This window comes from Scyliorhinus torazame, chromosome 7 (genome assembly GCF_047496885.1).
Source record: "Scyliorhinus torazame isolate Kashiwa2021f chromosome 7, sScyTor2.1, whole genome shotgun sequence".
Taxonomy (NCBI): domain Eukaryota; kingdom Metazoa; phylum Chordata; class Chondrichthyes; order Carcharhiniformes; family Scyliorhinidae; genus Scyliorhinus; species Scyliorhinus torazame.
Window position 1 is genome coordinate 121,898,426 of NC_092713.1, and position 16,170 is coordinate 121,914,595.

Consider the following 16,170-nt stretch of genomic DNA (forward strand, 5'->3'; position numbering starts at 1 on the left):
TGTACAGGAAGCTGTAACTCAACATGGAGTTCCAGCATTTGGGGAGGAGGGGAATAAAGCCAAGAATATTGAAGAGAAAAACAGTTCCCTGTTATGCATTTAGGGGAGAAGAAAATCTGAAAATACTATAAATTTGACAAAGGAAGCTCAATGTTTGAGGTGAATACCTGAAAGGTTAACTTTACCATTCTCTTTCAGAATGCGTGGATTGTTTTGTATTCCTGCCACTTTCTGTTCCTGTTTGTGATTTCCAACATTGGCTGTTTCTTCACCTTTTACAGAAAGTTTGTGATTCTGAAATAGTGTCATCCGACTGCTATGTTTAAATTTTAGACTAGGACATGAGGAACTTAAAAAGGCAACTCAGTCGCCACATTTATCATTGATAGGTGGATGAAAAGATTCAATGTTTTATCAGGGAAAAGTTCAGATCCCAACTTCTACTTAAAAATGATGAGGGCAACTGTTACCTGTGACAACTATAAAAAGTTAGTGTATGTGTACGAATCTTGGTATTGTGCAGGGTAGTAACTGATTCCAGAAGTGATAGCTATTTATAAATAAAGCAAGAAGGGATGCTCAAAAATAGTATATATTAAAACACATGGGACGGGATTCTTCCGTTCCGGCGCCAAGAGCGGCGCAAACCACTCCAGCGTCGGGCCGCCCGGAAGTTGCGGTATCCTCCGCACTCCCGGGGGCTAGGTTGGCGCCGTGCCAACCGGTGCCAAAGGGCCACCGCGATTTGGCGCATGCGCAGAACCGCCGGCGTTTCCTGCGCATGTGCAGGGGTTTCTTCTCTGCGCCAGCCACAGGGTAGCCTTACAGAGGCCGGCGCAGAGGGTAAGAGTCCCCCCCACGGCACAGGCCCGCCCGCAGATCAGTGGGCCCCAATCGCGGGCCAGGCCACCATGGGTGCCCCCCCCCCCCCCCCCGGGGCTGGATTCCCCCGCGACCCCCCTAGAACCCTGCTAGACGGCCGACAAGCCAGGTCCCGCTGGGATGGACATGCCCATTTCACGCTGGCGGGACTGGCCGAAAACGGGCGGCCGCTCGGCCCATCGGGGCCTGGAGAATTGCCGGGGGGGGGCCGTTGCTAACGGCCCCCAACCGGCACGGTGCGATCCCCGCCCCCGCCCGAAAACCGGCACCGGAGAATTCAGCAGCCGGCGTCGGAGCGGCACCGCCGATTCTCCGACCCAGCGGGGGGGGGGGGGTCCAGCCCATGGTGTTCAAATAGAATCCAACTGAGATTATCATCAATTGTTTTGTTGCTATGTTATTCACATGTTAAACATGACAGGAACAGTCCAGTTGAATATAGTCTTAGGCACTCTCTTGGGATTATGGATGAACTGCTCCCACTCCAATTTGATGAGTCCTGAGATGGCTGATTAGTCCAATGACCTGCAGCCGTTGCCACACGAGAGGCAGGTTGTGCATGAAAAGTTTGGCAGATGAGTTGTTTGGGGGTTTCTGTGCACTCTTCAACGCCTCACCTTTGCCCCCTGGCAAAGAGCCTATGCTTGATACCTTCTCCATTAAAGCTTCTCCATTTGGTCAGTTGCATGCCAGGGACTCCCATGAGCTGGCGGGGACATTTGACCTCTTCAGGGATGCTTTGAGAACATCCATAAAAAGAGTTTCCATTGTCCTTCTGAGATTTCCTGCCATGACCGAGTTCCGATTAGAACAGTTGCTGCAGGGAGTCTGGTGTCAAGCACGGATGTCTCACTCAATGGATTTTGAGTGATTAGCTGCTATGGCTAAATAATGACACCAGAGGGGTGTGTGTTTGTGGGGATGGAAATCTTCCTTCACGAGGCAAAATGGAATTGTCACTGCAGATTAGTTACTTTTGACAACAAACCACCCAATTGCTGTTCAATGTTCATTTTGCAGTTTCTTTAATTAAACCAAAAGCTGGTCCACATATGAAAACATGACAAAAGTTTTGGACTCAACAAGTGATATGCCACGCATACCATTATTTATTGAAATACTGAAAAATTCCATCAGTGTAAAGAAACTCTTGGCAAGAAATGACGTGACAGTGTCATTCCACTTATTATAGTACATTTCGAGTAATGAACCAAGTAACTGCACACTGAGTAGGAGTTGAATGGTCTAAAGTCCAATGCAGCTGCAGAACATCAGCAATACATACAAAGTACTGACAAGACAGAATGTCTGTTCACACAAAGGAGCACAATAATAAAACAGTAAAAGCTTAACATTATTTTGTGATTTCTGCATCTGTTTATATTTACTACCAGGACTTGCCAGGTGAAACAATTACCACAGCTGTTTCTTACAACTCACTGTGTTGGAAACCCTTTGTTGGCCTGGCAGTGTCCTTGAAATTGCAAGGTAGAACTGTTCTGATTGAATTCTGGGCAATGCACCCATATAATACTCTCCAGAATAACTGTAAACAACACAAGAGAATTAGCTTTACAATGTTCTGTAAGACGTCAGTAAAAGGGTTTCCTACGACCTGAAGCAGGCAGCTAAGGTACAGAAAGGAGACACTGTCCACCTATCTGCATTTTGTAGCAGACAAAGCGAGTTGAGTGCTTGTGTCCATTGAAGTAAGTATCACGGTTTTACATTCTGCACTGCAGTGAGACCATGGAATACAGAAAACATAAGCTAACTACAGTCTTTGGTATAGAACATACAGTTTACAAGACAATTTATTATTTAATGCAAGATTTTAACTTTAAATCTTTCCATTCAGCTAAAGATGAAGCCATAGTTCACATCATTTGCAGCAGATTTACCCTTTTTATTACATTTTCAGATTCGTACTATATATATATAATATATATTTAAATGAACTGTGTGATTCTTTTTAAGATATACGTTTGTCCCTGAACTGGCTGTAGCTGCTGATTTCAAAAGGCGCTACAGTGAACAAATGCATTTGTTTGGCTTTGTTATTCTTGCTCTCTTACACAAAGATGAAACAATGAAGAAATAAATTAGTGATATAATTGTCTACAGTTTAAACTATGATGTACAATAGAAACGGTACTATTCCAATAACAAAGCCAACAGTCCTAAAAAATGAACTAATTGTTTATACAATCTCTACAAGTGATCATGTGGCCAAAGATCTGTCTGTTCAAATTAAAGTCTTAGTGAGATTCCCTTTTTGATTTTAGTGTCTCACGACATAATTAAGTACTGGTAAAAAAGTTACCGATCAAATATAATTAAGGAAATCATTGCTTTGCAATTCAGGTCATCACAGTTCTTTCCCACAGGAGCTAGTAAATGTAAACACCTTTCTTTGCTGAATTTACAGTATTAATACTTCAATTATATTCTTCCACATATTCAGATTCACAGAAATAAGGCAAGACTCACTTAACTGCGACATCACAAATTTAATACTAGTATGTTAAGTATTAAGAGTTGTGAATGTGAGATGAGTTTTTAAATTCTAGGTCAGTTATAGTTTTATTCCCCTCTCTCGTTAGTGTTTTGCAGCAGGCTTTGGTCTACTTCAAATAACATGTTCGCTTTGGCTAAAAAAAAAACTAATGGGTAGGTGAGGTGGTTGTCAAACTAATTGCTTGACAGATGGTTCCTTGCAGCCTTTGCAGGCCTCACACATAGATAGGCTCTTGTGATTTGAACGAGCAAATGGAGAGTGAAGCCAACTACAGGCGAGCCTTTTGATCCCCTATCAGGTACCACATCGATGGTCACTGGGGATAGAGCTTTGGGGAAGAAGAGGGATCGAGAAGGTTATGATGGCTCATTACTGTTACCAGATTTGCTTTGTATCCCCCATGCTTTGAAATCTAAGGGTTTCTTAGTGCCCTCGAAGGCCCAACCATATTGCCATTAGTGCACAACTCCCATGCTTATTCTTAAATTTCCTAGAATTAATGGTCAATCTAAACAAATTGGAAACAATTATGTGTTATTAATTTGGTCAGTTTGACAAAGTGAACTTCATATGAGTAAGCGCTTCCTTAAAGGCCTCACAGAGGTTTCCTTTGGGAGGTAGGGGATAGGGGGACTGTGTAGCACAGGTGTGTTGGGTTCACAGTTATCAGATCCCATGGCAATACCCTGATACATCACTCATGTAATGATAAACAGATCTCATTATGTTGTCCTCTTTCCATCTAGTGCACTGAAATGTTTTTTTTTAAAAATCAGTTGTTTCTTGCAGCTTCGAATTTCTGCTCAAGATGCAAAGGCCCCGTGGAAGTCATTTTAAGCCCGTTTGGCATGCAGCATTTCAATGAGAAGATTGTTGCAGGGTACATCTCCATTCAGGTGCTTGTAGTAGAGGTATTCTTCGGCCTGCATGCTGATGGCCCGGATTTCTGGTAATCGCAGAAGAAGCTGCCCAAACTTGTCCGTTTGCTGAGGGTAGTTACACATCGTATAGTCTAGCAGTGCCGCATTAACTTGTTCCTGGACACTTTCAACAAGGTGGTAGTTCTCCAGGTTTTTTACATCTGAAAGAGACATTTGATCCATGATTAATAACTCTTTAAAGGGGATGACGTACAAGGGGGTAGGGACAAATAAGGAGATGCAGAGAGAAAAGCACTTTATTTGTCATTTGCAGATATAGTCTACGCTAAAGATATAAAATAAATTTCAACAGCTGCATTGCTTCCTTAATGAACTAGGGACAAATAGAATTATCCATGTTAATTAAAAATTGAAATGTTACAAATACACAGCATGTTAACCAACATCTGTAAAAAGGTTTGGGGTAATTATATTAAGGTCTGTGTTTTTTCACTTTTAAGAATTTATGAATTGCTGTCCTGTTGAGAAGAGGAGGCTGTTGGTTTTCCTTTATGTTTGCAAAAGAACAAACGGAACAGCGGCAAGTTAGGAAACATTTGGTATGGCTTGTAATTGCTAGGTTAAGGTGTTTAACATTCAGCGTGAGTAACTGTGCTAAGAAATATTCTGGCAGCTACAACATGACCGAGTACCAGCCCCTTATCTGCTGCCTATCTATCCAAAATATACATAATACAACAGTTCTAATCTCTGATTAATTTACTGACCCGAGGTTTGAATTAATATCCAAACCTCTGGCTGTAAATCGTGGTTAAAAGCTGACAATGCCCTTGTTTCAGTTTGACATCTCTAAATGATTCTGAAAGCCTCTGACCTGTGCATGCACTGCTAATGAACCATCTGGTACACTCCAGTAGCTCCTAAAATAATCTGCTGCACAAACCTTCGGACAGAGCTCTTCTTGACTGATGAGTTGTACGCAAATGAAGTGCATGTCCTTCATAAAGGATACTACATTGGAATACCCTTTGACCTTATGCCTATATTAAAAAAGCACATTTCAAATTTCCACATTTCTAAAGATTCCCTAAGTGTTCATAACTCGCACTGATTCCTTCTGTGGTGAAAGGACAGTATGAAAGGAGTTGCACATTAAAGTGGTCTGATTCACTTTTGACTACTGCCTATACTCAGTGACAACTAAAGTAATCTTGAACTTCCGGAACCTTTATTGTAAATGTTCCTCTATGTTGTAATTCCTGATTTTTAAAAAGATGTTGCCATTAAGTAGCACTCTGTACTTGAGGACTCCAAGGAAGGCTTCTTCTTGCTACTCTCCTAGTAAAACAGAGTCCTGGAGTACATGGCAGATATTTGCACAAAGGCATTTTGGGGACACAGTACTGTGACCTGTGGTCTATCTTCAAACCTCAATAGTGTTCAGGGATTGATCTGTGATTATTTCCATCAATCAAATCATGGAAAGTAATTTAAATCAATACCAGTCATTATTTTCTCCTTGGGTTATAAACTCGCCCTTTGTGCTGGGAGCTCCTCCTCCACTCCATTTTCTGAACTTATGTAAAATCATTTCTAATCTTAAAGTCAGTTAAGTTTATTAATTGACTGCATTATTATTGTCTCAGCACCATGAGCTGACCAAATTATGTGTGTGGACTAAGCACATCTGAGAGACATTCAGAATATATTTCAGTTCCAAAGGGAAAATAACAAATTAAATAAAGATGTAAGTAAATGACCTGGAGAAGAATTTTCAAAGCAAATCTTGAAATCTGAATAATTATTATTCATAGCCGGTGGGAAAGCAGCTTCTTTTAGATCACTGTGCTGTGATATATTTTATATTATGTTGTGTTATGCTTCTTCGTGTAGCATAAGCTGCTTCCTTGATGTATGCTTTGACAAAGGAAGGTCCAGACTTTGTAATGAGTTCAATATGTTTATTGAACTATTAACACAGTTCTTAAATGAGTTCGACTCTCTGCTAATCTAACTGTAGTAACTCAGTCTATCTAAACCAGTCTGCTCTAAGCCACGTGCTGGGTGTGATGCTTCTGATCAACCCTGATGTACTCTCTAGTTGTGGGTCTGTGGAAAGAGACAGAGCATGTGTGCCCTGTCCTTTTATATGGGTTGTGAAGTGCCCCCTTGTGGTAATGCCACCTCTGGGTGTCTTGACTGCTCATTGGTTGTGTCCTATTCTAAGTGTTCATTAGCTGCATGTTTGCATATCATGACATCTCCGGTGCTCCCTCTATTGAAATCAAATGAAAATCACTTATTGTCACAAGTAGGCTTCAAATGAAGTTACTGTGAAAAGCCCCTAGTCACCACATTCCGGTGCCTGTTCGGGGAGGCTGGTACGGGAATTGAACCGTGCTGCTGGCCTGCCTTGGTCTGCTTTCAAAGCCAGCGATTTCGCCCTGCGCTAAACAGCCCCCATGTTTACTTAGTTGTGTATTTACATTAACCCCTTGTGTATATACAGTGAAGCATATCACCACATCCCCCTTTTCTCATGTTACATATTTTCTGTACTTTGTGAAAGAAAATTGAACAAAACAGGTAGATAAGTGATGACATGTACAAGTTATGATGACATTCATGATTATACAATACCAAGTAATATTTATGAGTCCAAAGTTCATGAGTTTATATGGTCGAGTGGCTTTCTTGTTTTGTTATTGAAGTGTCGATGTTGATGTTGTCATTTCCTTGTGAACGCCGTCAGCGTCCCTGTGCTTAAGGAACCAAGAGGTCATCAGGACGTGTTCAAATCACTTCATTGTCTGATTTGGACTCTTTTTTTTCCCCGATGCTTGTGGTGGCGATTCTTGATGTCAGCTTTCCTGTCCGACCTGGACTGGTGTCTGTGTTTGCGGTATGGATGCCGTATGTCAGCTGCCTTGAAAGATGGTCTGCTTGTGTGTAGTGGAGCAAATGTGAATTTGTAAGATGCGTTATCATGTCATGTTATGTCTGCATATTTGCCATTGTCTTGAGCTGTGCTGTCACAGTGTCCTGCATTGGCAGAGTTGGACCATGTCGTACCAGTCGTTGTTCCAGTGTTGTCGGTTTTGGCGTGCTTGTTGTTGACGTTGGTGCCTTTGGTACGCTTCTTGTTGTTGTCGGTGTTGTTGTTTTTGCAGGTTTTGTTGTGTTTGTTGCGCTCAATGACCATTCCGAGTGGAGAATTCGAGTCCTTCACAAAGTTACTTGTGTCAGTGTCCTTTGTGGCATCTGCTGGTTAATTGAGCGTTTCGTCTTTGATTCCTCGGTGCTCCCTGTCTGGAGTCATGTCCGGTTCACTTGAATCATCTTAGGCTTGTTGATGCTCCCCGTCTGGAGTCAAAATGTTCAAGATTTCATTTTCTTCTGGAGAGGCTCGAGTTGATGAGGTTTCAATTGATGTGGTCGCACTGGACTCACGAGTAGTTTCACTTGGATTGTCGAGTGCCACTGTGCATACGAGCTGAAATCTGTCAGTCTCGCTGTGATGTTGCACATCTAGTATGGGAATTGTGATGCCTTTGTCACTCGTCTCACATACAGTGGGTAGACTGTCAGTGTCTTCTTGTTGGTTAGATGAGCTGGATAGACTGTCAGAGTCTTCTTCTGGTGGCTCAAGTAATCTGGGTAGACTGTCATAGTCGCTTTGTTGTTCACGTGAGCGTAGCAGACTTGCATCGTCTGCTGCTGGTTGCTCAGATAAGGTGGATAGACCTTCATGATCTTGTTCATGCATGGACTGCGCTTTGGAGTCTTGAGTTGCTCCCATTGTGGAGTCTGTCAACGAGCTCACTGTGGAGGCTCGTATCGCTCTCTCTGTGGAGTCTGGCATCGTTCCCTGTGTGGAGCCGTGCAGTGGTCTCGCTGTCGAGTTGGTCTGTGCGCTCTCAACGGAGTCGTGTAGTGGTCTCACTGTGGAGTCTTTCATCGCTCTGTGTGTGGAGTCGGGGACTCTTCGTGGTGCGTGGACCACCCTTTGTATGGTGTCAGGCCGCTCTCTGTGGGCTTGTACCACTCTCTGTCTCTTGGCGTCAGGCCGCAGCAGACTTGTGGGTCGGGATGTCGTCTATGCTGGGCTGAGGATCCTCAAATCCGAAGATCTCATCCATGTTTGTGTAGGATGCTTCAATGTACAAATCATCTCGTTGCGGTTCGGATTTGTTACGGTCCTCACTACGTCCAATGATGAAATCATCTTCTGAATCGTCGTCTTCAAGGACCAAATCATCTCTTTGGGCGGAGGTTATTTTCATCTACTGGTCAAAGTTCCGGCATTGTGCTGTCTTTACATGGTGAAAGAATTGTGTTTTCTGGCTTTAAAACTCTGCGTCACTATTTTCAGACATTTCTCATTTAAGTGGGCGTGGTCTGGGGCCTCTGATGTCATGACGCTCGTGACGTCATGCGTAGGAATGGATTGCATATGCGCATATCGCTTTTCCTTTACTGTGCACTCTTTTTGCAACTGCGCATGCGCGGCTTCTCGCGCATGCGCAGAACACTGTTGCCGATTCGCGTCTTCTGGGGAACTGAGCATGTGCGGACTGGGCCGGCTGGATACGCGCAAGATGGCTGCCAATCAAAAATGCCATTTACTTCTGTTGCATCCCTACCTCTGCCTCGTGGTGAGTATAGGCGCCAGTTTTACCGATTTCTTTTGTATTTACCTCGCAGTAGTTTTCAAACTTGTCCAGGACTGTCTGGAAGTATTTTTTCTCCTGCCCTTTGGAGTATTTGAAGGAGTTGCAGATCTCTGTTGCATTCTCACCCGCAATGGTGAGTAGAAGAGCTATCTTTTTAGCATCGGCCACGCCATTTATGTCGGCTGCTTCCAGGTAAAGCTGAAATCCCTGCTTGAATGCACGCTAGTTGGCACTGAGATTGCTGTGATACCGGAGTTGCTGAGGAACCGGAATCTCGATCATCATGCCTGGGTTCTGTTGCTGGTTGTCACGGATCTTGCGGAGTTGAACTAAATAGATTGAACAGGCACTACTGGTACCATGTTGTGCCGCGCATGCGCAGTTGCAAAGAAAGCGCACAGTGAAGGAAAGTCCATTTGCGCATGTGTGAGAAGCCACGCATGCGCAGTTCAGAAAAGAGCGCACTGTAAAGGAACCTCGGCGTGCGCATGCGCAATTGAGTCCTACGCATGACGTCACGAACATCATGACGGCAGAGCCCCGGACCATGCCCATTTAAAGGGGAAATGTCCAAAACGAGTGAAGCAGAGTTTTAAAGCCAGAAAACACAATTCTTTCACCACGAAAGACAGCACAATGCCTGAACTTCGACCAGTAGATGAAAATAACCTCCGCAGAACCCTGAATCAAGCAGGTAGCACCGCCCAAAGAGATGATTTGGTCCTTAAAGACTACTACTCAGACGATGATTTCTTCCTTGGACACAGAGAGCGCAATGACAATACCGAAACAAAAGAAGGTAATTGGTTTATCGAAGAATACTACTCAGACATGGCAGTTATTCGGATATGCTGATCACAGCATCAGCAACACGGTTGCAAAGTTCAACACGAGTCTACTCATGGTAGATGAATCCAATACCATGATGCCATGGCAGATCATCGATACATTGGATGACAGCAACCGGTCAAATACCCACAAAGAAGTCAAAGCCCACAGAGAACGGCCTGATGCCTCACGGAGGGTGGTCCACACACCACGAAGAGTCCCCGACTCCACACAGAGGGTGGTGCACGCACCACGAAGAGTCCCCGACTCCACACAGAAAGGGATGAAAGATTCCACAGCGAGACCACTGCATGACTCTGTTGAGAGCGCACAGATCCACCTTATCTGAGCAACCAGCAGCAGATGATGCAAGTCTGCCACGCTCACGTGAACAACAGAAAGACTATGACAGTCTACCCAGATTATTTGAGCCACCGGAAGACTCTGACAGTCTACCCAGCTCATCTAACCAACAAGAAGACACTGAATGTCTACCCACTGTATGTGAGACAAGTGACAAAGGCATCACAATTCCCATACAAGGTGTGGAACATCACAGCGAGACTGACAGATCTCAACTCGTATGTACAGAGGCACTTGACAATGAAAGTGAGACTACTCGTGCGTCCAGTGAGACCACATCAATTAAAACCTCATCCACTCGAGCGTCTCCACATGAAAATGAAATCTTGAACATTTTGACTCCAGACGAGGAGCATCAAGAAACCAAAGATGATTCAAGTGAACCTGAAATGACTCCAAAAGAGGAGCATCAAGAAACCAAAGATGATTCAAGTGAACCTGAAATGACTCCAAAAGAGGAGCATCAACAAACCAAAGATGATTCAAGTGAACCGAGACGGGGAGCACCGAGGAATCAAAGTCGAAACGCTCAATGCAACAGTAGATGCCACAAAGGACACTGACACAAGTAATTTTGTGAAGGACTCAAATTCTCCACTCGGAATGGTCATTAAGCACAACAAACACAACAAAACCTGCAAAAACAACAACACAGACAACAACAAGAAGCCTACCAAAGGCACCAACGTCAACCACACGCACGACAAAAACGCAACACTGGAACAACGACTGGTGCGACATGGTACAACTCTGCCAATGCAGGACACTGTGACAGCACAGCTCCTAACAATGGCAAGAGTACAAACATACCATGGCATGATAACGCATCTTACAAATTCACATTTGCTCCACTACACACAAGCAGACCAGCTTTCAAGGCAGCTGACATACGGCATCCATACCGCAAACACAGACACCAGTCCAGGTCGGACAGGAAAGCTGACATCAAGAATCGCCACCACAAGCATCGGGGAAAAAAAAGAGTCCAAATCAGACAATGAAGTGATTTGACCATTTGAACACCTCCTGATGACTTCTTGGCTCCTTAAGCACAATAACACTGACGGCGTACACAAGGAAATGACAGCATCAACATCGACACTTCAATAACAAAACAAGAACTCCACTCGACCATATAAATTCATGAACTTTGGACTGATAAATATTATTTATTATTGTATAATCATCACTGTCATCATAACTTGTACATGTCATCACTTATCTACCTATTTTGTTCAATTTTCTTTAACAAAGTACAGAAAATATGTAACACAAAAAAAGGGGGGAATGTGGTGATATGCATCACTGTGTATACACAAGGGGTTAATGTAAATACACTACAACTAAGTAACCACTAGAGGGAGCACCAGAAATGTCATGACATGCAGACATACAGCCAATGGGTCATTACACCAGGACACAACCAGTGGGTAATCAAGATACCCAGAGGTGGCATTACCACAAGGGGGCATTACACGACCCATATAAAAGGACAGGGCACAAACATGCCCTGTCTCTTTACACTGATGAACATCTACAGAGTGAGTCAGGGTGTATGTACAGTATCAAACCTCCAACACGTGGCTAAATGCTAGTCTGGTTCAGTCCGACAGAGTAACCACACTTAGGTTAGCAGAGAGTCGAACTCATAGAGAGCTGTGCTACTGGTTCAATAAATTAGATTGAACTAACTTCAAGGTCTGGAGTATCTTTTGGTTAAAGCTGCATCCAGTTGCAGCCTATGTTATCCCTGAGTACATAACACGACATATTACATTAAATATTATTCATTTAGGTATTAATTACCAATTGTTTGCATGAACCAGCCCCACTTCAATCTTGTGGTGCCTATCACTGTGAGTTAATAGTGTGTGTGTATGGCAGACTGTGAGTTTTGTTGCATTTATTGTTCAGTTGAACCGCTAATGCAGCTATTATATGTTGATTCCTGGTTTTTTCAAGAGCCAATTAGTCCTTTCAGCCACTGCGCTCTGGCAGAATTTGTGTACGTGACAAAACCACACAAAATATGTTTGCGTGTTTGGTAGATTCTTTTGAGGACTGAACCTTTTCACACCACAAGGTAATGTTTGGAAATCATTTTTTCATCATTTTTCCTATTGACTACTGTACAATGCATCACTCATTGTATAATGTAGGCTCTCAAAGTCATTGTTTATTCTGTGGTTCATTTTTCCATCCCTTTGCTCCTGCTCTTCTGAAGGTGGTGAGGCTGATTGGAGAGAGGAGAGGGTGGATTCATGCTCTTGTGCCTTCTTCAACTGCGAGGCACCCTCTGGCACTATGCCAGTGTAGCCATTCTTCATGTCAGGTGATAAAGAGCACAATTTTCGAAGGACACCAGTTCCTTACCCTATTTTACATCTGTCTTCACCAAGAGAACGTGGTGGCAGATATGGAACTCGGGGAGAGAGTCTGTGAGGTTATTGAGCAAGTTGTCATAGGGAGGGACAAGATATTAGAGGTGTTCGCAGGCTTAAAATGGAGAAATCTCCAAGGACGGACGAATTGTGTCCTAAGTTGCTGTCAGAGGCGAGGGAGGAGATTGCCAGGGGCCCTGATCTAAATTTTTTATTCTTCTCTGGCCACGGGAGAAGTGCAAGAGGACTGGAGAACCGCGAATGTGGTTCCATTATTTAAGAAAGGCTGTAGGGATAAGACAGGGAACTACAGGCCAGTGAGTCTCACGGCAGTGGTGGGGAAACTAATGGAGAAAATTCTGAAGGAGAGAATCCATCTCCACTTAGAGAGGCAAAGTTTATTAGGAATAGTCAGCACAGCTTTGTCAGGGGGAGGTCGTTCCTAACAAATTTGATTGAATTTTTTGAGCACTGACTAAGTGAGGGTAGTGCAGTTGATGTAGTTTGCATGGATTTTAACAAAGGATTTGACAAGGCCCCACATGAGAGCATTATAAAGAAGGCAAATGCACATGGGACACAGGGGAGCTTGATAAGGTGGATTCAAAGCTGGTTGAGTAGTAGGAAACAGCGTTAGTGACAGGAAGCCAGTGGCCAGTGGTGTACCATAGGGATCTGTGCTGGGTCCCCTATTATTCGTCATTTATACAAATGACTTAAATGACTATGTGGGGGGGGGGGTAAGATTAGTTATTTTGCGGATGACACAAAGATAGGTTGGGTGGTTAACAGTGAGTCTGAGAGTCTTGGATTGCAGGAAGATATTTAGATGGATGGTAAAAGGGGCAGATGGAATTTAATCCCGAAAAGCGTGAGGTGTTACACTTTTGAAGGAGAAATTTGACAAGGAATTATTCAATGAATGGAACCACACTGGGAAGTCCTGTGGAACAAAGAGACCCTGGCGTGTTTGTAAATAGATCTCTGAAGGCAGAAGGGCAGGTGAATAAGGTGGTGAAAAAGGTATATGGTACACTTGCCTTTATCAATCATGGCATAGATTTGTAGCCACCTAAATTGACCAACTCCCGATTTAAAATGGCGAACGGCAAAGGCTGATGGGAAAGTCAGCCAACATAGACAGAAACCAACAACTGCAGGTTTGCTGTGTATTTACCTCTGCAAAGGCCAGACAACATCGATACCAGCGACCATCAGCATAACAATGTAGCAGCCATCTGCATACTGATGAGCAATCCCCGGGAACAATAAGTAACATTTTAGACACACAAAGCAAAACCAGACTCCTCGGCGCCAGCAGGAGCCAACACAAAGGAGGTGAACGAGCACCTCAAGACCGCCCATCGATCAGGGAACCGCTCCAGTATTGGAGAAAATCGAACCAAGCAATTGGGACAAAGTCCAATCACTTGGGACCAGGTACAGGGTACGCCCCGAAAGGCAGGAAGCCCCTGGGGACTATAAGAGTTGAGCCCCAAGTTCAAATCGCTCTCTCTTCACCTCTTCTTCCTGCCCAGGTCACCCAGCAACACGAACCAACATTGACCGTGACCGGTGCAGTGATCGCCGAAAGCCCGTAAGACTTAATTCAACGCTTGCTACGAGATAGGTGCTCCTAGCTACCAATCCGTACCAACTTCGAATCCCGCAGACTCAGAACCCGAATGAAAGGCCATTTGTTCCCCTGACCTGGTGGGCCAGTTCGAAGTTAAGTAAAGGGCTGTTAGTTGTAGAAGTAGCTTAGACGTAGAATTTGTGCATGAGTAGCGATTACTGTGTGTAATAAATGTGCTTTGATTTAAATCTTACTAATCGGTGTATTGGGTTATTGATCATTACTCGGACTTGAACCTCGTGGCGGTATCATAAAGATACCTGGCGACTCGAGGGCAAAGATAGTAAAACAGAGCAATTGAACCAAGGAGAAAGTTAGCAACATTATTTGGCGACATCTGACGGGACCCGATCTAGAAGTGGAAAACCACTCTGGGAAAACCCAGAATTTGAATTAGAGATCCAATTGGAAACAGAAAACCACAAGTGTTCAAGCAGTTCTAATCAATACTCATAATTCGGAAGTGTGTGTATGCATGCGTAACTAACAGGGCGATAAGGTAAAACTGATAGATTTTTTGTTGTGACAAAACTGTTGGGAGTTTGTATATCGGAAAGTATCGAAAGCCGTACCCGTATTTACAGCACCGCCTTAATACCACTGTCCCAAATTTGAAGAGCAGCATTCGGATAGGAAAGATGGCAATGCAGGCAATGCAGTGCCTCATGAACCCAGAGGAATTTGCGGTCGCAGCAACCAGCAGCAGTAGAGTGGGACAATGTCCCATTTGGGAGGAAGAGATCAGGAAATTTCTCAAAGGGAAGGGATGGCCCCTTTGGGATGAATTCTGTGACAACGAGGAATCAGGCCCCGGGAGTATAGGACAAACTTGGTGGGAGAACCTGAGCGAGATCCACAAAAAGAGCTTAGGGAAAGCTCGCAAGCCGATAGCAATCGTGTCCTGCTTGGCACAATTGCGAGGCACAGAGGAGGTCGTTAGGATGCTCCGGAAAGAAGTAGAGGGCATACATCGAATGAGTAAGGTCGATGTAAGCGAGGTAGAAAAGGAGAATTTAGAATTGAGGAGGAAGTTGGCAGCAAAAGACGGAGAGGTGGAGGATGCCAAAAGGGCACACCAGTCTTGTCTGGCGCACTTAAGCAGCTTCCAGTCTCAATATGAAAAGGCCTATCAGGACACGCAACGTGCAGTCCTGGTACGTGAAGAAACAGAAAAGCAGGTAGAAGCATTGCAGAGACAGTGCAGCGACCTAACGCAGCATTAAGAGCACTCCATGCTGTCACCACAGAACAAAGACAAAGCACGCTAGATCACGCAAAGTGGCGGAAGCAGATTGCAGAGCTGCAATCGCTGCTTTCAGTTCAGAAAGGCTTCCAGGAAACGTTTGGAGCGAAATTAGATCAGGAAGACGGCCCTGATTGGGAAGAACTGAATGAAACAGCGCAGAGATATGTTCAGGGAACATGTGCGCAGGGAAAGCCACAAAAGAGGAAAGCACCCCAACCCCCCACAGAGCAGATAGTTCAGGCTCCAATGAACCCAGTCACCACCCACCCCACAGCCACATCGGACGATGCGGAATTTCTATACTCCACCCCCTTAACAGTGACCCAATTACGGGACGCGTGCGATAAGATCACACCGTTCCTCCCCACCTCAGACCCCCACCATTTCTTTACCACAGTAAAGCATCAGGCGACCATGTACGGCCTGGATGAACGAGAGCATGGAAAGCTCACAGTTTTAAGTTTAGACCCTTCAGTAGCAGAAGCCCTTCCCGACCCACAGAATGTAGGAGGAGGCACCCTTGCAGAAATGCATACCGCGATCCTGGATGCGATCGGGTATAACCGAGGTGACCCCGTAGGTGGCCTCAACAAATGCAGGCAAAAGAAATCCGAGCACCCCACAGCGTTTGCTGGACGCCTGTGGATCCACTTTGCAGCAGTCTTTGGAGACTTAGACCGTGCCCATTTGTCCACAGACAACGTGGCCAAATGGACCCGCACCCTTATCTCCCATGCCACAGAAACAGGACAGAAAGCTGCG

General features: G+C 44.5%; 1 protein-coding gene across 8 annotated transcripts in view; it reads right to left on the reverse strand.

Annotated features, from left to right (window-relative positions):
* Positions 1 to 1,952: 1,952 nt before the first annotated feature.
* Positions 1,953 to 16,170, reverse strand: part of nr5a2 (nuclear receptor subfamily 5, group A, member 2) — a 289,477-nt gene continuing 275,259 nt past the window's right edge. For all 8 annotated transcript variants that reach the window (XM_072511429.1, XM_072511426.1, XM_072511430.1 and 5 more), the window contains one exon: positions 1,953 to 4,481. In XM_072511429.1, coding sequence (XP_072367530.1) covers positions 4,234 to 4,481 — 248 coding nt within the window. In that variant the 3' untranslated portion in view covers positions 1,953 to 4,233. The remainder of the gene's footprint in view (positions 4,482 to 16,170) is intronic.